The 23798-nt window shown below is 41.8% G+C and overlaps 1 protein-coding gene and 1 long non-coding RNA gene across 3 annotated transcripts in view; one reads left to right on the forward strand and one right to left on the reverse strand.

Moving 5' to 3' along the window:
* The window catches only part of LOC132540822 (uncharacterized), a 478519-nt gene that overhangs the window by 126686 nt on the left and 328035 nt on the right, over positions 1 to 23798 (forward strand). The window lies entirely within an intron of this gene.
* FKTN (fukutin) overlaps positions 1 to 23798 on the reverse strand; it is a 52044-nt gene that overhangs the window by 19220 nt on the left and 9026 nt on the right. The window contains exons 6-10 of one of the 2 annotated variants that reach the window (XM_060199061.1): positions 17057 to 17189; positions 11656 to 11785; positions 9932 to 10065; positions 7452 to 7579; positions 2808 to 2905 (exon numbers count right to left, since the gene is read on the reverse strand). In XM_060199061.1, the coding sequence (XP_060055044.1) occupies positions 2808 to 2905; positions 7452 to 7579; positions 9932 to 10065; positions 11656 to 11785; positions 17057 to 17189 (623 nt within the window). Of the gene's footprint in view, positions 1 to 1363; positions 2906 to 7451; positions 7580 to 9931; positions 10066 to 11655; positions 11786 to 17056; positions 17190 to 23798 lie in introns of those variants that run through there. The other variant, XM_007516166.3, reaches the window with a different exon arrangement.

The following is a 23798-nucleotide window of genomic DNA, read 5'->3' on the forward strand; positions in this document are numbered from 1 at the left end:
CGTTGTTTGTTGTTTGGCATTTATGAAAAAAAGAAAAGTTTTTGGTGTGATAAAAATTTGGAGTGCAGTAGTTGTAGATTATTTCTCTTTTTTTTTAAGGAAAAACTGAGAGCTTCCCCTCAGATCATCTGGTTTCCCTTTCTGAGAATCCTATTATTCTCTAGCCTGAGCAGAAAATCTGCCAGTACACTAGGAAGCAGGCCTATGTATCCCAGATGGAAAGGGTGACTAGCTTCTTTTAGCAGAACAGAAGATCACACTGTTATTATTCCACCCTAGCCCTTGACCTCTGACTTAGAATGACTCATAAAGGCATGGGAGAGACAGAGTCATACCAGTTCATTTAGGAATGTACCGTAAGGCTAAAAAGAACAGGATGTACTTAATTAAACAGGAGAGTTTGAGTTATTGTCCCATTAACAGTCAAGAGAACAATGAGGAATTTAGGACACAGGCTTTATAAACAGTAAGGTGGAGGGTGGGGGACAGCTGCCAAGTTTGCTTTTTATCTTCCTTTTAGAGCTCTGATAAAAAAAATATTGCAAGAAGTAAACAGATGGATTTATATACCATCTGAAATTGATGTACAGGCTATAAATTAAAAATATGGAACTGCTGGGGTGGAGCCAATATGGCGACTTGGAGACAACACCTGGTGTGAGCTCCGGGGAAAAAGCAGCTTTCAACCTGGGATTCTTGGGAGAGGGAAGGATCTCTGACCATCGGTGCCACCAGGTTCCAGATGCTATCATGATGCCAACGGGACTTCCCTGGGCAGATGACCCCACCAATGTGTCCTGGAGCCCCACTTCCCCAGAGCCCTGCCCCACTAGAGAAGGAGAGAGGCAGGCTGGGAGTATGGATCGATCTGTCAACACCCATGTTCAGTGGGGAAGCAATCACAGAAGCCAGACCTTCCACCTTCTGCAACCCCACAATGACACTGGGTCCAGACTCCCAGAGGGATAGAGAATAGGAAAGCTCTCAGGGGAGGGGATGGGATATGGAGTTCTGGTGGTGGGAACTGTGTGGAGTTGTTCCCCTCTTATCCTGTGGTTTTTGTCAGTGTTTTCTTTTTATAAATAAAAAGAGAAAAAGAAAATAAAGATTAAAAAAATATGGAACTGTAATTGATGTAAAACGATAACCCTGAAAAGTCCATGCAGAGAAACTAGTGTGTGTGCGTGTGTAAGAGAAATTATATCCTTGTGCCAACAACTGTACTGGAAACCATTAGACCCCCATAAGTGAACAAGAAATTGAAAGAAAAAAAAAAAGAAAATCTAGAGGTATTCTTAAAATATTTTAGCATGAATGTCAAAAGTTGAGACTGTAAGATAACAAATTCATAAAATACCAAATATCAATAGTAACCCAATTTTTATCTTGAAGAGTAATAGAAAATGAAATAAGGAGAATATGTCTGTGAAATCATAATCCTTTCAAAATCACATCTGGTAACGTGGCTTTACATGAATGATTTGTCAACAGATGCTTCCAGAATTCAATGAAAAATAGTCTCACGATGAGTGAAAGTTTTAACCACCACCTGGTCAGAAACTTTCTTCTTGCTTGAAATATGAAAATAGTAAATGCATGAAAATCCAGTTATGTTTGACACGGCTAGAAATAAGCTCTCGTCCTCATATAGAATGATGCCCTGTATTTTAAATCACGTTCATATAACATAGTATGAACATGCCAGCACCATTTATTGATTCCACTCAATGTGTGATCACTTGAACAGTAAGTTGGAGGGGTCTGGTGGTGGCGCACGGAGGTAAGCGCGCAGCACATAGTGTGAAGTGCAAGGACCAGCACAAGGATCCCGGTTCCAGCCCAGGCTCCCCACCTGCAGGGGGTTGTTTCACAAGCAGGGAAACAGGTCTGCAGGTATCTCTCTTTCTCCCCTTCTATCTCCTCTCCTCTCTCAATTTCTCTCTGTCCTGTCAAATGGGAAAAATGGCCTCCAGGAGCAGTGGATTCGTAGTGCAGGCATCAAGCCCCAGCAAAAACCCTGGAGGCAAAAAAAAAAAAAATAAAATAACTCGGACTCCACATTTTAAAAAATAGCACTAATATACCCACTTACGTGCTGAGAACAAGAACAAAACACTTTTTCTTAAACTTTCCTTCTCCTTCCTTCCCTCTTGCCTGCCAGCCTGCCTGCCTTCTTCCACAGCACTGCTCAGCTCTGGCTTAAGGCATTACCAGGGACTGAACCTGGGACTTCGGGGCCTCAGACATGAGTCTCTGTATAACCATTATGCTGTCTCCTACAGCCAAACAAAGCACATTTTAACTACTCTTCCATGATTCTCCTGATCTGCCAGTCCGAATATTACTGAACAGTTTGAAAGCACTTAGAGAGCTTATCATATTCCGTATGAGCTCTTCAAATGGCAGGCGTGTTCCCCAAGGGGAAATTGGGACACCTACCTAAAGGAAGGGGGGCAGAAGGTAGGCATCTCTCTCACTCACCACCTCTGCTTCTCCCCGGCACACACTCATTCTTTAGTCAGTGGAAAATGAGCCAATTAAGCTAGATGACCGAGAATCTTCCTGTGTCTTCAAATGTACCATCTTTCTTTGGCTCCTACTTCTGTTTGACAATATACATCTATCTTTCTGAACAGTGATCCACTTCTATTTTAGGCAAGGGGATTCGTTCCACCATTGCAAACAACGAGTTTAGTATAACTGGATAACTTCATCCCACTCAGAAATAGGCCAGATGCCATTGGGGTGAACATTGGGGGGAGAGTGCTTCCAGTCCCAGGCCTTCACAGGAATCTTCCAGGCCTTACCGTAGTTGGCTTCAATGTATTTGACGGTCTCACAGGGCACACGGACCTTTATATCTACAAACTCAGTCCAGCACAGTGTAAACTTAGGAAATAAGTATCTGTGACAAAACAGAGCATTGTAGAAAGAGGTTAGGCTTTAGCAGTGGACATTTTAACTAAGGAACCCACTCTAGACTGAATGAAAGAGATCTCTTTGGGAACAGAGATAAGTGTCTATCTGCTTGATTTTAACTGACCATCGTTCCTCTCCTTGTAACATGTTAAGAGCACGCCAACTCCCCTCCCCTCCTACTAGTCTACATAGTTCAGTCAGGGTTGAATTAACACCTGTGTTCCACAGATGGGTGAAAAAGACCCTCACCAGTAAATTATGATGATTGGATCAGGGATGGGCAGATGGTCAGCTTTGAGGTTTTTATTGGGATTATTCTAGTTTATTTTATTACCAGAGCACTGCTCAACTCTGGTTTATGGTGGTGCAGGGGACTGAACTTGGAACTTCAGAGCCTCAGACATGAGAGTCTCTTTGCATAACCATTGTGCTGTCTACTCCTGCCCGAAGAGGTCATTTCTTTGCTGAGATGTCTAACCTATAAAGATGGAAGGTCGTACCCTCTCTCCCCTCTCAATTTCTCTCTGTCTCTATTAATAATAAATAATTTTTTTTTAAAGATGGAAGGTGGGCACTGCTGGTGACCATTTGTGCAATTACTAGAAAACCTGCCTGTATAAAAAATTATGTCAAAGCAAAAAGTTGTCAAAAGATGGCTAAAAATTAATGATGATAGGAGCCCCTGGGAGGAAGGATTATAGCCCCCCCAGTTCCTCTTCAAGCTTTTTGAAAAATGGTAAGAATTATATCATATCACTGGGGGAGTGGGTGGGATAGACCAGGGCTTTCTACCACTACTGTTTCTAGCAGGCTACTTTCAAAAAAAAATTTTTTTATATTTATTTATTTATTCCCTTTTGTTGTCCTTGTTGTTTTATTGTTGTAGTTATTATTGATATCATCATTGTTGGATAGGACAGAGAGAAATGGAGAGAGGAGGGGAAGACAGAGAAAGGGAGAGAAAGACAGACACCTGCAGACCTGCTTCACTGCCTGTGAAGCGACTCCCCTGCAGGTGGGGGCAGACTACTATTTATTTATTTTCTTCTCCTTAGTATTATCATGATGATTTTCCCACCATGGTTATTTCTGGGACTTAGTGCCTGCACTGCCACTGCTGGCAATTATTTTTCCTCTGCCTCCCTTCCTGTAAAAAGACAGAAAGAGATGGGGATGGGGAGGAAGAGAGAGACTCCTACAGCACTCTTTCACCACTTACGAGGCTCCCCCCTCTGCTGGGGTCTTGAGCCCAAGGAATTCTCCTTTTTCAAATTTAAGAATAGAAAAGGCTAGGAAGAAAGAGAGCAAAACAGAGAGAGGAGACACCAGGGTGTCTGTCATGTGTGGTGTTCCCATGGTGTGATGGGACAAAATGTACTTTAGCAAGATGTCCAATCTCCTGTCCCCTGCTATAGTATTAAGCTTTCCTCAAAATGACTGTAGGTAAATAAAAAGTATACTACTAGGAAGATTGAAGGGGCCAGGCGGTGGCGCACCTGGTTGAGCTCCCATGTTACAGTGCGCAAGGACCCAGGTTCGAGCCCCTGGCCCCCGCCTGCAGGGGGAAAGCTTCACAAGTGGTGAAGCAGGTTTGCAGGTGTCTCTCTGTCTCTCTCCCTCTCTCTCACCCCCTTCCCTCTCAATTTCTGGCTGTCTCTATCCAGCAAATAAAGATAAAAAATTTTTTTAAAAAAAGATTGAAAAAAAAAAAAGAAGAAAAGACCCTTAGACTTGCTTTAATATCTTCTCTAGGAATAGTAGTAGTGAAAATACTACGGCTCAAGTAAATAGTGTAGTAAAGACTGAAAATGACATATGGCTTGGGGAACCTTCCAAAGCGACTCATCTACACAGCCATTCCTGTTCTTTCTCTGCCGTTTAAGGTCATGATAACATGACAGGAAACCTGGGACTCACACCATCTGTCCAGACAGTTCTTTCACTGCTCATTTCTTCAGTGAAATAATCAGAACACTTCACACTTCCCAAACACTGCTACTATAAAGAGCAGTTAAGACAGAATGCAAGAAAGCTTTCTCTCTCCAGAAATTGAGTGGCTAGAAATAAACAGTTCTTTTGAGGGTTGTGGTTTTCTTATCTTGTCAGTGAGAAGAAAGAAATTTCAGTCTCAAAAGAAAAAAAAAAAAAAAAAAGAATGACTGGACTATCACAGGGGCTCTAGAAATTATTGTGATTTTTTTGAGAAAAGATGAGTTCTAAAAAGATCGTTGTGGGAGTTTAATGCTGAAATAATGATGCGGGCTTACAGTCTGTAAGTCTTTCAGAAGACTGATAGTTTTCCCTACATTGCCCCAGCACCAACAGTAACAGGTGCAAGGAATTAGTGTTTAGCACACTTTGCCCTCTTTAACGCTCTTCGTGTGTACTGACTCACTTAACAATCTTGACAACTCTATACTGCAATTTCTATTGTTATTTCCATTTCACACTTGAGGAAACAGACTCAGAGATTCTCTCTCTCTCCCTCTCTCTCAGAACTAGATATAGGCTAACTACATCCTAAAAGAGATCCGTTTCTCTAAAGTCATTTGTAGATCTTTCCTTATTAAATAATTTGACGGTGACAGTGTTTTTAAGAGTTTTTTTTTAAAATACCAGCTCAATATATTGAATTATATCTATTCTGGGATGATTTTCTCCCTAACTATTTTATTATTGCCACCAGGGTTATCACCGTCGCTCAGTGCAGCACTAAAACCCATTACTCCCAGTGGTAGTGGTCTTCTTCCTCTTCTTCTTATTCTTCTTCCTCCTCTTCCTCTTCTCCTTCCTTCCTTCCTTTCTTTCTATTATGCTTGATAGAACAGAAAAAAATTGAGAGGGGAGAGGAGAGAGAAAGACACCTGCAGACTTGCATCACCGCCCATGAAGCACTCCTGTGCAGGTGGGGAGTGGGGGCTTGAACCCTGGACTCTGCACATGGTAATATGTGCATCTAATCACCCAACCCTCTAATTTTTCTTTCTTTTCTTTTTTTTAAAGAAATATCACTAATTAGTTTATTATTGGACAGAGACAGAAAGTGAGAGGGGAGGAGGAGATAGGGAGAGAGACAGAGAGACACCTGCAGCCCTGCTACACCACTCCTGAAGCTTCCCCCTGCAGGTGGGGACCAGGGACTTGAACCTGGGTCCTTGCACATGGTAGTGTAAGTGCTTAACCAGGTGCACCACCGCCTGCCCCACCCCCTAGCTTTTCCATCTGTGAAGTCCTCTCTTAACAGTGTAATCGACAATATTTCCCCTTTCTTAGTAGCACATAAAGTAATGGGGCCTCTTATAAGTGCCATTCACCCACATTTGATAAAACATGACAACTACTAACCCCACAGTTATCCATCCCCTAGGCCCTTGCTCCCAGTCCATCGAGGAACAGTCCAGAATCGGTCCCGTATATCGTCGGCAGAACGCTTCACGGTCCCTGCTTCAGAAGAGTCTTCAGAGATTCAAGTCCGTCAGTTAGGAAGACAAAACCCACAGTAAACGACTGAGGCTACATCAAACTGAACAGCTTCTGCACAGCAAATGGAACCAAGACCAAAACAGAACAACACCCTCCACAATGGGAGCTCTTCCTGCTCTGTACCTCAGATAAAAGCTAGTCACCAAAATACAGAAAGAGTTCGCTGAACTCAAAAACCGCCACCACAAAAACTAACAAACAGAGTCAGGCGGTAGCACAGCGGGTTAAACACACATGGTGCCAAGCGCAAGGACCGGCGTTCGAGTCCCCGGCTCCCCACCTGCAAGGGGAAGTAGGTCATCACAGGCGGTGAAGTAGGTCTGCAGGTGTCTGTCTTTCTCTCCCCCCCCATCTTCCCCTCCTCTCTCCATTTCTCTCTGTCCTATCCAACGAAGACAACAATAATAACTATAACAATAAAATAAGGGCAACAAAAAGGAATAAATAAAAAACAAACAAACAAACAGCCTGGCTCACTTTCAGCCTCCTCCCCACAGCTTCATTTGACTTTCATTTTAATTCTATCATTGCTGGACCTGACCCATTCACATCAAACGCTCAAGTTTCCTGTTCGCCTTTCTGGCTCAGGCTCTGCGCTTGACTTTTATGATCCTCATTTTTGTTTTCTTTTTCTGCTGACTAAAAAGCTTCGAGTGAGAGTGACTCTTCCAGGCTGAGGAACACAGGGACAGACCTTCCTGGCAGCCTGTCTTCATAGGTGGTGTGTTTCACAAGGCCCTGCTGAGAAGGGGGTAAGCTGAGAAAGGACTCACTCAATGGAGAGCCTTGAACATTTTCTTTTGTTCCTTTATATTTACCTCAGTCCTTATTTCTGCCATCTAAAGTCAATTCTTTTTTTTTTTTTTAAGGTTAACTATTTCACAAAAAAAGAGATATCAAGAGGGAGAGAGAATGAGAGAAGTCAGAAGAATGGGGAGGCAGCTATGGACCTCATGCTTTGAAGTCCAATGGTTTACCCACGACGTCACCTCCCAGACCGCTGAAGTAATGTCTCTCAACCCTTTTATAAGTACTTATCAGACTCATACTTAAATTTTTTTCCTGTTCTGGCCTGAGTGCCTCCATTCCACATATGGTCAGTCTCTTCATAGAAGAAAAAAATGTCGAGTTTTACATCATCTTTTCCTTGGAAAGATAGTTCCAAACTGTCTTCTACCTGGAGGGAAGATGAAAACTTTCACAGACTGAAACAAAGAAAACACAATTTTCAGTTTCAAAATATTTTGTCTGATAGCGAGTATGGACTCTAAGATACTTCTTCAAGTTGGAATAACTCTGATCATAATGGATCCGTGGCCATCTTTTGACTTACTTCTTCCTTTCTTTCTTTCCCTAGTGTGGCAAGAAACCTTGAATATGCCTGATACCCCAGAGTCACTTTCCCCCCATTTTTTTTTTTACTTTGAAAAGAGAGAGTGAGAAGAATGAGATACACAAAGCAGAGACAGCCAGACAGACAGGAAGAAACCAGAGTCTCTCTTTACCACCCATGGAGTCCCCAGGCGACTCCACTTGGCATAAGGTCTCAAACCCAGGGCCTGCCACATGGTCAGGAGTTTGCTCTGCTGGATAAACTATCTTTTGGCCCTGATTTCTTCCTGAAATGTATATAAACTAAAGTTTCTTTATACAACTGATTACAACTCAGAGCGGACGACTTCATTAAACTGTTACTCCACAGAACATCCTATCCCCGAGCCCCCTTCTGATTAAAGAAGGGGAGAAATCAAAGACAACTTACTTCAGTGACCAAGTAAAATTATTGGGAAATAAATATGTCATTACAACAGTAAGTGAATACTCGAGAGAATGTGATATTACAGAGACTCACATGCCACCGATCATTAATATATTTTGATATATTGAATTATTAATTTTTATAGATTAATAAGAAAAAAAAAGCTAAGGCACAGAAATTAAAGAGAATTCTGGAAGCACTTCTTGAAAGAAACAGCCTAGAAATAATTATGTTGCTCCGGGATTGGTACATGCTTGGCACAGTGCGTCCTGTAATAACTGTGTTCGTAGGTTTCTCCCCTCCCACGTAGACAGTGAGCTCTTCAAGGAGAAGGTAGACTTTACTCACTTTACACACTTTACACCCATTTATAGAGCATAGTGTAAATGCTGAATAAGTGTTTGCTGGGTGACTAGAGCTCTGCTGTTCTGACTTCCACCTCAGAAAAATTAGACATATACCTTTTTTTTTTACTTTATTTATTTATTTACTTATTCTCTTTTGTTGCCCTTGTTGTTTTATTATTGTAGTTATTATTGTTGTTGTCATTGTTGGATAGGACAGAGATTAATGGAGAGAGGAAGGGAAGACAGAGAGAGGGAGAGAAAGACAGACACCTGCAGACCTGCTTCACCGCCTGTGAAGCGACTCCCCTGCAGGTGGGGAAACGGGGGCTCGAACTGGGATCCTTACTCTGGTCCTTGTGCTTCGAGCCACGTGCGCTTAATCCGCTGGGCTACCACCCAACTCCCAGCTATATACCTTTTAATAAGCTAGAATGATTGTGATGAGAAAATTCTCTGATACCTCAGATATGTTTCTTGTTTTCCAATATGTCACCCCCACAGGAATAAGCGGATGAAGAGTGACACAAAGGATAATGCATTTAGTGTGAAGAAATCAAAGTCGTGGTCCGGGAAGTGGCATGGTGGATAAAGCACTGGACTCTCAAGCATGAGGTCTGAGTTCAGTTCCCGGCAGCACATGTACCAGAGTGATGTCTGATTCTCTCTCGCCTCCTTTCTCATGAATAAATAAAATCTTAAAAACAACAAAACATCAAATTCAAGGAGAAGACTTCATCTATCTAAACCGTGATGTCAACTGAGGAGGAGATTATTCTTACTGACCTAGGGTTTGTGAAATAAGGAAGGAATTCGAGAATTATCTGAAATAATTCTGTATATGTGCTTTTTAGCAATCCATGGAGTGCCTCGTGTTGATGACCATATCGGTGCCAGAGGGAACCCAAATTTAAATGAGGCATGAGAGGCAATATAACTTCAAGTAGGGGAGGAGGCATTTTTAGTATAATAACTGTGTATTACGTATTATATTGTAGCCAGTAAAATGGCGGTACACTCACCTGTTGAACTCAATCTTTCTCTCTTTTTTAAAAAATAATAGTTATTTTTTATTGGATAGAAACAGAGACATTGAGAGGGAAGGAAGAGGTAGAGAGGGGAAGAGAGACACCTGCAGCCTTGCTTCACCACTCATGAAGCTTTCCCCATGCAGGTGGGGACCAGGGGTTTGAACCTGGGTCCTTGCACACTGTGATGTGAGCGCTAAACCAGGTGTGCCACGGCCTGGCCCCGAGATCAGACTTTCTCTATTTCTCATCACAACTGGTAACAAGTTTCTGATGAACTCCTTCTGGCCAATACTGGTTATACAATAATGGATGCAAAGTTTGCAACCCTTTCTGAACTACTGAATGAAAACGTTATTTTTGAGACAGGGCACTAAGGAAGTATTTTTATTACTGACCTTCCCAAATTTGTGTTTGAGTGGAAGTCCCGCATCCTGAAATGCTGAAATGATATCAGGTTTGTAATCTTGTATAAAAATGCCTAGGTCAACATCTTTACTATAAGGAATGATACTGCACTGCCGATACCATCCTAAAAATAAAAGGGCAGGAAAGCTATTTTAAAAATTAAAGTTTGGAAAAATTAAACACCACAGTAGATGATCTCCTACAATAATGGGATTACATTTAGACTGAAACATTTTTGCTTTTTATTGAAGAGACATCTTATGAGCTTCTTGCTGTCTCAGAGTACCATTCCATTATCTCCTCAACATATGTGATAGCTCAACTTGTCCACCACCAACGTGCCCTTCCCCTCCAGGGCAGTGGGGCCCTTCCCAACACTCAAAAATCATTAAAAAATATTACCCCCCCCAAAAAAATACTAAACCCCAAACTAAAATCTGTGTTCCTAGGAGCCACCTATCAAAAAACCTACTCCCACCACTCTTGGGGAAGTTAATGTAAGTTACAGCAAGGTCCTTGACACACAGGTAATATGAAACTAAATTCAACTATTTTCTTTGTACTGGACTGAGCACTCTGCATATACCAACTTTTTGTTTGTTTGTTTCTGCATGAACTCTTAGTTTTGGAGAAGCACCTACGCTGGGGTGAGCAGTCTGCAGACACCTATCTTGGGGTGATGAGACACTGTACCCCCATGCCAGCAATAACTCTCGAGGAAAGTGATTTAAAAAGTGAAACTACTTTGGAGAGGTTTAATCAGAAACCTTTCACGTGGGGGGGGGGGATTTAAAGTCTACTGATGAAATATGATTAAATTCTTTTTTGTTTAGCCAGTATCCATTTCTTAAGCATTAATGTACAGGATTTAACAATTCTGGACAGTTCGTTCAGATGGGCCATGTAAAAAAGCAGAGCTGTGTGTGAGGGAGATGTCTTGGTGGGAGATGTCTTGGAGGGCAGGCCTTGCATGCCTGAAGGCCCAGAGATGCCAGGTTTGATCCCTGGTACTGAGCATGCCAGAGGTGGGCAGTATTCTTATCTTTCTCATAAAAATAAGTATTTTTTAATTTTTAAAATATTTAATATTTCCTTTTGTTGTCCTTGCTTTATTGTTGTAGTTACTGTTGTTGTTGGCTAGGACAGAGAGAAATGGAGAGAGGAGGGGAAGACAGAGCGGGGGGGGGGGGGGGGGAGACAGACACCAGCAGACCTGCTTCACTGCCTGTGAAGCGACTCCCCTACAGGTGGGGAGCCGGGGGCTCAAACCTGGATTCTTGCGCCGGACTTAACCCCCTGCGCTACCACCCGACTCCCAAGTATTTTTTTTTTTAAAGAGCAGTGTCAGCATAAATTTTCCAAAGACAGAGACAGAAGCAAAGAGCCTGTTTCCCACTCCATGAAGCAGGCTTCCACTCTCTCTGCAGAGGAGGGACTCTGGCATTTGTCATGTCAGGGATCAACCCAGGCACTCCCACAAGAATGGGCCTGTGCTCTGGCTATCAAGTCACCTCCCAGGCAAGTCAAACTAACTTCTTAAATACTGATACGAATACTACTATTAAAAAAAAAATAAACTTCCTCTATGCACTACGACGATTCTTTTTATAAATTATAACACTTTAATTATCATTGATGTCCTGTCATTTCAAGCAGTCGTCCCTATAAGGTAAATGAAATGACAACGATGAACTTCAAGCAACAAGAATTTTACCTAGACACGTTCCACTGCTCAGCCAGAAACGTATTCCCAACTCCGTTAGCGTTTTGGCTGCTAGTTGCAACAATTCTTTCGCACTTTTTCGAAAAGTCATAGCTTCCATGGTATTGTCATCAAGGTATTGCTGTAGATATAATCCACATGTTACTACAGAAATCTAAAAATATTTCTGGGACATATAAATTAAAATTGAGAATTACAGCTTGAGGGTTCCTTGCTGGTCACACACCGCGATAAGATGACAGGAGCAGAAAGAATGTTATCCGGCTTCCGGCAGGATAGGCTTTCCCCTTCCCCGCCTCTGAATCACAAGTAACAAGACTGGGCATTCAGAAAGAAGAAGGAGAAGGCTACTTAAGAGAGCTACACAGATATCTGAAACACTTACTGGCTTCTGAAAAGAAACAGAATTCAGAGAGATCTATGACTCCAGGGTTGCGGCAGGAGAATTTCAGGATGAACCTATAGCACATTATGCCCAAAGGAAGAAATTAAAAGAAAGAAAATGATGGCGCCCTGCCAAAAAAGCACAGAAGCCATCATGAAGGGAATGCCTCTGGCTAATACGGAATAAGCTGGAGATCAAAATGTTGGGCCGTCAATCTGGGCCCCACATTAAATTGAAGGGGCTTACAGTCAACAATATTTATATACTTTCCCTATATTGGGGAGCTACTCTCTGCCCAGATCCAGCTTACTAGTCCTTTTCCCAGCTCTCACACCATCTCCCCAGACGATACCTTTAGCCCACATGCATGTTAGTTGTCGGGCTCAGGTAAAAATTAGTAAAGTCATGGGCCCCCTGGAATAGACCTAAAATAGACTTCCTAGCCTTTTCCACAATGGAGACCCCTAAATCTCATCTGCTATATTCTTATCCCTAGATTCTTCATTATTAAACAATTTGTTCTGTTTTATAGCTTAATGCTTTTCAGCCACCAAGTTGCAGATGCTATCATGACACCATCCTGACTTCCCTGGGCAGATGACCTCACCAATGTGTCCTGGAACCTCCCCTCCCCAGAGCCCTGCCCCACTAGGGAAAGATAGAGAGAGACAGGCTGGGAGTATGGATCGACCTGTTGGTATGCTTTAAAAACCCCTTCTGTTTCATTTGGTTTAATCCCCCCTGCATTCTATTTACATAACACTGTATTCTATTTACATAACCTCTGTTAACAAGCACCACCTTCCCTCCAGGGCATTGGTGGTTTAGTGGTAGAATTCTCACCTGCTCTGCCCCCTCTCCTTGTCATACCCTGATTTTCACCAGTCACTTTTCTCTCCACCCTCTCTGCGTCGCATCCTGTTCCCACCCTGTTCCCACTACCGGGCTAGTATATTTATAAGGACAAGATTGTTTGTAGTTAGTTTAGTTTAGCCTAGCTTGGTATAGATTGCGCTGTGTCCTGCATGAATAAAGAGATACTGCACACAACCCAGCCATGAGTCCCGGGTCGTCTGTTACCGGCCTGTGAAGCCAGCCCGTCGAAAACAACATCGACCTGCCAACGCCCATGTACAGTAGAGAAGCAGTTACAAAAGCCAGAACTCCCACCTTCTGCACCCCATAATGATCTTGGTCCATACTCCCAGAGCAATAAGAATAGGGAAGCTTTCAATGGAGGGGAGGGGACATGGAACTCTGGTGGTGGGAACTGTGTGGAATGGTACCCCTCTTATCCTACGGTCTTGTCGATCATTATTAAATCAAGATATATATATATAGTTGTCAGGAATCCATCACGTATTTTTCTATGCAAAGATGTGTCCTGACTTTCCAACAACCCAACAAACAGTATAATATTAATACACTGAATAAAACAGTGAACCAGGAAACCTATATAAACAAATGAATAAACCCAAACTGTAGTGAGGATACTGACAGCACCTATTGGGTATGCTTGGTAGAGCACACCTGTTGCAATGCTCAGGGACCTGGATTCAAACCACTGGTGCCCACCTGCAGAGGGGACGCTTCATGAGCAGTGAAGCAGGGCTGCAGGTATCTCGCCTCCTCTCTCCCTTTCTGTCTCCCCCTTCCATCTCAACTCCTTCCTGTCTTTATCCAATAAATTAAAAAAATAAAATCTTCTAAGCATGACAAACAGAAAGCAAACATGATTGGAATTAACATACAGCACATTTATCAGATGCCCAGTGTGGCTGGAATGAGATGGTCAAAATGACGCAAAGCCTGCTCAGATATAAGGAGAGTGGCACAGCAGCACGTCGAGCCATACCTACCACACTTGTATCCAGAGAATGGAACATGAGATTATGAACACCCAAAGTGAGGAAAATTTACAAAATATCTTTTACAGTCTTCAAATGTACCAAAGTCATACATGTAAAACAAAACAAAAGCTATCAAATTGTTCCACATAGAAGACTACAGAGACAGGAAATTGAAACAAAACACATAAATATTTTTACTTTAAAAATAACCAGTGGGAGGGGCAGGGGAGATAGCATAATGCCTATGCAAAGAGACTCTCATGTCTGCTCCAAAGTTCAATCCCCAGTACCACGATAAGCCAGAGCTCTCTGGTAATAAATAAATAAAATAAAATAAAATCTAGCAAGGATTTAAGAAAAAATTGAAATGGTAAATTCTGTGTTGATTTCCTGACTTTTTTTTTTTTTTTTAAACTAAGACATGTAGAGAGTGTTCTTTGGGAAAAACTAAATTATTCGAGGCCTGGAACATAGAGTTGACAATTTACTTCCAAATGGTTCAGAAGAAATACCTATTTGCACTGCATTTGTAACTCTTCTTAAGTTAAAAGAATGTGCCCAAAATAAATAAAGCAGAAAGTTAGGAGTTTGCTTTATAATTTTTTTTTTTTTTTTTGCTGTATACCTGCTATTGCATTTCAGTTATTTGGCGCCGCCAAGTGGTCAAAGTTATGTATGTTCACTTTCATTTGAAAACTGACATTACTGTTACTTATTTTCTAAGTTTTTTTTAATTAGTCATTTGATATTGATTTACAAAACTATGGTACAACTGGGGGATAAATCCACACCGTTCCTACCACCAGAGTGTTCTGACATAAGAGATGATATGAAGGAGGAAGCATTTAAGAGGATAAAGACAAAATGTTTGGAGATTTCACTAAGAAATGTATACTAGCAATGTCAAAACAGTAGCAGAGGAGAAAAACATATCTGTAAGATTTGTAAGGCCATGCTGATGTAAGTGAAGGACACGAGTAGCACGAGGAAGAATGAGCCCAAAGTACCACCTGGCTCTGCTATGAGTATAACCCTGCGGACAGCACTACTATCTTGGGACATATGACGTCTTAGTGCTTTAAATACTGAGACTCTGAAGTTATGACTAGCTGATAAACGCTCTGGGTCTCTGCTCCCCATATTCTCTCCTCAAATGTTGCTTGAGCTTAGTCTTCAAATTTCAATCTCATTAATAAAGCTATGAAGCTAAAAAAAAAAGTGACAACAGTCCCATGGTTTCTTAATTTTTTAAATTTTTTTATTCATTTATTTATTATTGGATAGAGACAGAGAGACATTGACAGGGGAGGGGAAGATAGACTCCCACCTGCAGGGGAGTCGCTTCACAGGCGGTGAAGCAGGTCTGCAGATGTCTCTCTTTCTCTCCCCCTCCTCCCCTCCTCTCTCCATTTCTCTCCTATCCAACAACAATGACAGCAACAACAACAACAATAACAATTTTTTCTAGCATTTGCCCTTCTTCCGTAGCCAGTCAACAGCGTCAGGTTGAGCCTGATACAATAACAATAAACAAGGGCAACAAAATGGAAAAAAATAGCCTCAGGAGCAGTGGATTCGTAGTGCAGGCACCCAGCCCAGTAATAACCCTGGGGGGGGGGGGAGAAAAAAGAGAACAAAAATACTTGCCATTAAAAAGTCTATGCGAACTAGAATGGAAGCAGAGACATTCACAATTCACTGTGCTAACCGCTTTGACGTGTGGAGACACAAACTCCCTGACAGCAGGAACAAGCAGTGATCACGTTCAAACACCAGACTGCATCTTCCTGCTTCCTGTTATGACTGCTGGTGATGTGACAGGCTGCGTGTGACCACCAGAGCACGCCTACCCACACACGGACTTTCCCGACTTTTTATCTAGGAGACTTCCGCTCAAGTTCCACAGGGACGCACTATAAGTCGCAGCGGTCAGGCTAGGAAGACCCACCCGGTTGTCAAGTCTAGGTCTTGGACGTGGCCTGTGTGAGCCTTGGACACTTGGCCAGTGATGATAAAGCTGGTACCATGTCCATTCCATCTCTAACCTGTGCATGCACGCACACACACACACGCACACGCACACAAAGGTCAAATGGATTAGGGCACTGAAACCCCACTGTAAATCTGTCTGTTTTCACTCTAGCTCTGTTTCTTGTCATTTCTTAGAGATGAACTTTCTTGACCTTTGAAATCATCTTTATCATCCCCAGGGTTGGCAGAGTTCTCGGGAAACAGGCTTTCAATAAATGTTTATTGAATTGAAAGCCAGAGCAGCAGCATAAAGTAAAGTTCAAAAGCACTTGGTCTTTGTGTAGCATTTATCTTCAAGAACCTTCATAAAACTACAGAAATTTCATATTCACACCCACCCTCTGAGTACAGACTGTATTTTCCATGAGCTCTTGACTAAGTCTACACATGGTCCACTTTCTCTGGTGGCTTCATCCTACCTCAACTGCTCCAAGAGTAGAATACAATCAGAGTTCATGGACTAGTACAACTGAAAGCAGAAGCCAGTGCCAAACTTAGCCATGTCTATCCAATAAAACGAGGTCTCCATAAATATCACACCATTCAACTAGGGAAGAAATAGTTTTCTCTTTTTTTTTTTTTTTTTTTGCCTCCAGAGTAATTGCTGGGGCTCGGTGCCTGCACTACCAATCCACTGCTCCTGGAGGCCATTTTTCCCTTTTGTTGCCCTTCCTTGTTTATCGGTACTGTTACTATTATTATTGTTGTTGTTATTGGATAGGACAGAGAGAAATGGAGAGAGCAGGGGAAGACAGAGAGGGGGAGAGGAAGACAGACACTTGCAGACCTGCTTCACCACTTGTGAAGCGACTCCCCTGCAGGTGGGGAGCTGGGGGCTCGAACTGGGATCCTTACGCCGGTCCTTGTGCTTTGCACCACGTGCACTTAACCTGCTGCACTACCACCCGGGCCCCAGAAATCATTTTCTTAAGGTTAAAGCTCAATCTGCTTTAGAAATAAATAAATACATACATACATACATAAATGCGATCTAGTAAAAAAAAAAAGGATAGAATCAAAAAAGATTTTGTTCTTACCTATTTTCCACCAGTCCCTTTCATTTCTCCCCAGAGACATTAAAAATAAACACATTAATTTGAAGGCACAACATTTAGTCATCTCTCACCTGAAAGAATGCTCGGGCTTCTTTATACTGACACTCTATAAACCTGGAGTGTGGTATTTCTTGTAGGAAGTGCGTAGGATCTTTTGGCATGAGAATGTCTAGTCCATCAACGGTAACTGGTTGTAGCTCTGGTCTGAAAACAAAAGTTAAAAATTTACCCTAAAGTTCTAGCCGTCTCAGCAGAATAGCAAGCCTATTTTCTTCAGTTACTTCAAGTATTCCAATTGGCTCAGCTACTTAAAAACAGCTACTTAAATTATTTTGGTTAATGTGTTTTAAACATTTGCACTTACCTCTATATATCTTAGAATTTAAATCACAAGGGAAATCTATGTGGCATAATTTTAAACAACCAAGTTACTTTTAGAGACGTTAGTAATGTTAACATCTAAGACACATGAGTAATTTACAATAACCCAAGAGAGAGTCTCACTATGGGAAAAATGCTAATCTGAGCATTAAACTTATTTACTTTACATTTTTAAAAATTTATCTTTATTTATTTATTGGATAGAGACTTCCAGAAACCAAGAGGGAAGGGGGCGATAGGGAGAGAGACAGAGAGACAACTTCAGCCCTGCTTCACCACTTGTGAAGCTTTCCCCCAGCAGTTGGGGAGCAGGGGCTTGAACCTGGGCCCTTGTACATTGTAACATGGTGCCAGGTGCTCTACCTGGCCTCTAAAAGTTATTTATTTTGAATCCAATATTTTCTAGTATTTCTTGAGCATCTTCTGTTCCTCTGTATATAGAATTATGCAATGTAGATATGGCTTTTTTTTTTTGTCTAGGTACAAGTACAGACATGTTTAATAAACATTTACTGACTAATCGTACTGAGGTACTAATTGGAATTGTAAATACAATTTCTTATAGAAAGACAAACCCTTCCAAAAAATACTCTCTTAAAATTTACTGTAAGCCCACACCTATGGAGTAATCTTTGATAAGGAGGCCCAAAGTATTAAATGGAAGGAGGCTCTCTTCAATAAATGGTGCTGGGAAAACTGGGTTGAAACATGCAGAAGAATGAAATTGAACCACTTTATCTCGCCAAAAACAAAAATCAACTCCAAATGGATCAAAGACCTGGATGTTAGACCAGAAACAATCAAATACTTAGAGGAAAACATTGGTAAAACACTTTCCCACCTAAACCTCAAGGACATCTTTGATGAATCAAACCCAATTGCAAGGAAGACTAAAGCAAAAACAAACCAATGGGACTACATCAAATTGAAAAGCTTCTGCACATCCAAAGAAACAAATAAACAAAGGGACCCCTCACAGAATGGGAGAAGATCTTCACATGCCATACATCAGACAAGAAACTAATCACCAAAATATATAAAGAGCTCAGCAAACTTAACACCAAAAAACCAAATGACCCCATCCAAAAATGGGCAGAGGACATGAACAAAACATTCACTACAAAGGAGATCCAAAAGACTAACAAACATATGAAAAACTGCTCTAGGTCACTGATTGTCAGAGAAATGCAAATTAAGACAACACTAAGATATCACCTCACTCCTGTAAGAATGGCATACATCAAAAAGGACAGCAGCAACAAATGCTGGAGGGGACAGAGGAACCCTTTTACATTGCTGGTGGGAATATAAATTGGTACAGCCTCTGTGGAGAGCAGTCTGGAAAACTCTCACAAGGCTAGACATGGACCTTCCATATGATCCAGTAATTCCTCTCCTGGGGTTATACCCCAAGGACTCCATAACACCCAACCAAAAAGAGGTGTGTACTCCTATGTTCATAGCAGCACAATTCATAATAGCTAAAACCTGGAAGCAACCCAGGTGCCCAACAACAGATGAGTGACTGAGAAAGCTGTGGTATATATACACAATGGAATACTATGCAGCTATCAAGAACAATGAACCCACCTTCTCTGACCCATCTTGGATAGAGCTAGAAGGAATTATGTTAAGTGAACTAAGTCAGAAAGATAAAGATGAGTATGGGATGATCCCACTCATCAACAGAAGTTGAGGAAGAAGATCTGAAAGGGAAACTAAAAGCAGGATCTGACTAAATTGTAAGTAGGGCACCAAAGTAAAAACCCTGTAGTGAGGGGTAGACATGCGGCTTCCTGGGCCGGTGGGGGGTGGGGGTGGGTGAGTGGGATGGGACACAGTCTTTTGTTGGTGGGAATGGTGTTTATGTACACTCCTATTAAAGTGTAGTCATAAATCACTAGTTAATATGAGAGGGGGAAAATTGTATGTCTCGAACTTTTTAAAACACAGACTGAGTCTTTTTAATATATAGGCTGTGTATTTGATATGCGGACTCTCACAAAAGCCTAGACCAAGTAGATCAGAAGCATCCAATAGCACAGCTATATACAAGATACTGGGTACTATACAGCAAACCCTAACAAAAGGACTTTTCAAAGTTAACCCAATAACCAAATAATGTGATGATAACAATAACTATCCATTGTCTTTTTGAACCCTAAGACAGCAGAAACCTCACATTTCCACTATAAAGCCTATATTTCCCCCAGTCCTGGAACCTTAGGATAGGGCCCACTTTCCCGCATGCCTCTCCCAATCCATATCAAATAATATTGCATCTGCTGACTGCAACCTAATCAATGCAATGACTGCCACCTCAACATGCTTCAGCTCAGATTGTGTCCACAGACTTCAGGTGTGAAATGATAACCCTTCAGCTTCATTACTCAGGTGAGACCTTTCCTTTCATAGTATTCTCTAATTCCATCCCAGGTGGTTCACTTTCTTTTTTTTTTTTTTTTAATTTTTTTAAGAAAGGATTAATGAACAAAAACATAAGGTAGGAGGGGTACAACTCCACACAATTCCCACCACCCAATCCCCATAACCCACCCCCTCCCATGGTAGCTTTCCCATTCTCTAGCCCTCTGGGAGCATGGACCCAGGGTCGTTGAGGGTTGCAGAAGGTAGAAGGTCTGGCTTCTGTCATCGCTTCCCCGCTGAACATGGGCGTTGACTGGTCGGCCCATACTCCCAGTCTGCCTCTCTCTTTCCCTAGTAAGGTGTGTCTCTGGGGAAGCTGAGCTCCAGGACACATTGGTGGGATCTTCAATCCAGGGAAGCCTAGCCAGCATCCTGGTGGCATCTGGAACCTGGTGATTGAAAAGAGAGTTAACATATGAAGCCAAACAATTTGTTGAGCAATCATGGATCCCAAGCTTGGAATAGTGGAGAGGAAGTGTTAGGGAGGTACTCACTGCAAACTCTAGTGTACTTCTGCTTTCAGGTATATATTTTGCAGTAGTTTATGGATACGTGTGCACATAAGCTCTCTCTCACAGAAACTGGTGTATATCTAGGTTATGGGACTTTGTTAGAAAGTGAACTACCTGAGATGAAATTAGAGTGTACTATAAAAGGAAAGGTCTCACCCGAGTAATGAAGTTGAAGGGTTGTCATTCCACACGTGAAGTCTCTGGATACAGTCTGAGGTGAAGCATGTTGAGGTGGCAATCGTTGCTTTGGTTAGGTTGTGATCGGCGGATGCAATATTATTTGGTTTGGATTGGGAGATGCATACGGGAAAGTGAGCCCTATCCAAGGGTTCCAGGACTGGGGGAAGTAGGGGCTCTATAGTGAAGATGTGAGGTTCCTGCTGTCTTAGGGTTCAAAAAGACAATCGATAGTTAATGTTATCATCACATTATTTGTTAATTGGGTTAACTTTGAAAAGTCCCTTTATTATGGTTTGCTGTACAGTACCCAGTATCTTGTATATAGCTGTGCTATTGGATGCTTCTAATCTACTTGGTCTAGGCTTTTGAGAGAGTCCGCATATCAAATACACAGCCTATATATTAAAAAGATTCAGTTTGTCTTTTGAGAAACTTTGAGACATACAATTGATTTCCCCCTCTCATAGTAATTAACTACTGATTTATATGTCTACATTTTGCTAGGAGTGTACATAAACACCATTCCCACCACCAAAGGACTGTGACCCATCCCTCCCGCCCACTCCCACCCCCCACTGGCCCAGGAAGCTACATGTCTACCCCTCACCACTGGGTTTTTACTTTGGTGCCCTATCAGGTGGTTCACTTTCTAACAAAGTCCCAAAACCTAGATATAGACCAGGTTCTGTGAGAGAGCGCATATGTTCACACGTATCCATAAACTAGTGCAAAATATATACCTGAAAGCAGAAGTACACTAGAGTTTGCAGTGAGTACCCTGCCAACACCTCCTCTCCACTATTCCAACCTTTGGATCCATGATTGCTCAACAACTTGTTTGGCTTTGTATGTTAACTCTCTTTTCAGTCACCAGGTTCCAGATGCCATCAGGATGCCGGCCAGGCTTCCCTAGACTGAAGACCCCACCAATGTGTCCTGGAGCTCCGCTTCCCCAGAGACCCACCCCACTAGGGAAAGAGAGAGGCAGACTGGGAGTATGGACCCACCAGTCAACGTCCATGTTCAGCGGGGAAGCAATTACAGAAGCCAGACCTTCCACCTTCTACAACCCACAAAGACCCTGGGTCCATACTCCCAGAGGGATAGAGAATGGGAAAGCTATCAGGGGAGGGGATGGGATATGGAGATTGGGTGGCGGGAATTGTGTGGAGTTATACCCCTCCTATCCTATGGTTTTGTTAATGTCTTCTTTCTTAAATAAAAAATAAATTTAAATAAAAAAAATAAAATAAAATTTACTGTAAGAAAAAAATAGCTATAGAGGTGAACATAGAGTACTGGCTATTAAAATCTGATTTGGATTGGTAAAGGTTTACCTTCATATAAACAAAAAACATAGAAGGTTCCACTTTGAAATATGCTTTTCAGTTGTTTTCAAATATGTGATTTTAAATATTACTAAGCAGAAAATAATAAACATAGTCTTCAATTCTCAAGTATAAGCAGATAAGCAATATTGTTCTGGAAGTTGCCTAGAGAAAATTTTCAATAAGGAAGTCTTTGCAGCTCTTCACCATCAAAGAGGAACATCTACTGTAATCTTAGGTTGTAATATCTAAAGGAGAATTTAGCATCACTATTACTGAGTTGGAAGGGAAAAGGAAAACTACTATAGACAAAAAAAAAAAATTCATACTCTGTGTCTAACTTCAGAAATATTTTTCCATGCCACAATTTGTGAATATCATGAAGTATAGTTCTTCTAGTTTCACATGAGTCTTTTTTTTTTTTTTTCCTCTAGGGTTATCACTGGGGCTGGGTCCAGCACTACGAGTTCACTGCTCCTGGCAGCCATTTTTTCCATTATTTATTTATTTTTTATGGGATAGGAACAGAGAGAAATTGAGAATGGTGGGGTAGAGACTGAACAGACGTGAGAAAGACAGAGACTTGCAGAAAACCTGCTGCACTGCTTATGAAGCTTCCCCCCTGAAGGCAGGGAGCAGAAGCTCGAACCTGGATCCTTGTGCGGGTCCTTGAGCTTCATAGTATGTGCGCTTAACTGGGTGTGCCACTGCCCAGCCCCCACGAGTCCTCTTCAAATAGTTATTTTCCATATGTTCATAGGGAACATAAGGATGTGTTAGTACACACAGCTTTTAACAAGGTGGCTGAAGGGAACCGCTCACCTGGTAGAACACAGGATTTGCATGTCTAAGGCACCCAGGGAGACACCTGCTTCTGTATATACCAGAGCGGTGTTCTGGTGTCTCTGTCTCTGCCTACATCTCTCTCTCTCTCTACCTCATGTGAAGTAAATAAAATAAACTTCAAAAGATCTCTCTTTAAAAATATACAGGAACGTCCATACAGCATAAAGGCAAAAATTACGTGAATTAGGAAGTGAACTGACAGTTTCCATAACAAAACTGGGCTTTTGAAATTTCTCTGTACTTCTGTGTTCTTCCAAGTCATACGCTCTCCACTGTCCTTAAGAGATAAACCCTCCTTGCCTTTTCTAGTATCTCCTTCTTATACTCTTCAAATAAACATGTGGTACTATGATTACAAACATGTTTTTTCCCTTCCTCCCAGTTTTACTGAGCTATGACTCTCTAACACTGTAGTGTAAGGTACGCAACATAGTGACTTGAAACCTGTGAGTGTCGTAAAATGAAGATCACAATACGTTTGCTTAGAACTAGTCAGCTCCATAGAATGCTTTTCATGCTGCAAGAACCTTTAAGATCCGCTCTGTGGTCAGTGGGCGGCACCCTGGTTGAATGCACACAGCAGGGCTACAGGTGTGCCATTCTCTCTTCCTCCCTATCTCCCACTACTCTCTCAACCTCTCTTTGTCCCAGCTTATATAATGAGGAGGAGATGGCCACCAGGAGCAGTGGATTCGCCATGTAGATACCAAGCCCCAGCAACAATCCTGGAAGCAATTAAAAAAAAAAAATTCTCTTAGCAACTTCAAATATATAGGACAGCATGTTAACTATAGCCTCCTTGCATATAGACTATATATTCCCAGAATTGTCTTATTTTCTAACTGGAAGTTTAGACAAATTGAGAGGGGAGGGGAGATAGAGGGGGAGAGAGAAAGATAGACACCTGCAGACCTGCCTCACTGGGCATGAATGGGATGTCCCCACTAAGGTGGGGAGGAGGGGAGGCTTGAACCTGGGTTCTTGCGAAATCAAACTATATGAAATGTAAAGTAGCTTTCACTGCTAAATGCAAACAAAGCAGGAACTCATGACTACATCCCTTTAGACCTTGAACTTAGCAGTTTTAAAAAAGATTTTATTTATTTATTTATTTATTTATGAGAAAGATGAGAGAGAGA

This window comes from Erinaceus europaeus, chromosome 10 (genome assembly GCF_950295315.1).
Source record: "Erinaceus europaeus chromosome 10, mEriEur2.1, whole genome shotgun sequence".
Classification (NCBI taxonomy): domain Eukaryota; kingdom Metazoa; phylum Chordata; class Mammalia; order Eulipotyphla; family Erinaceidae; genus Erinaceus; species Erinaceus europaeus.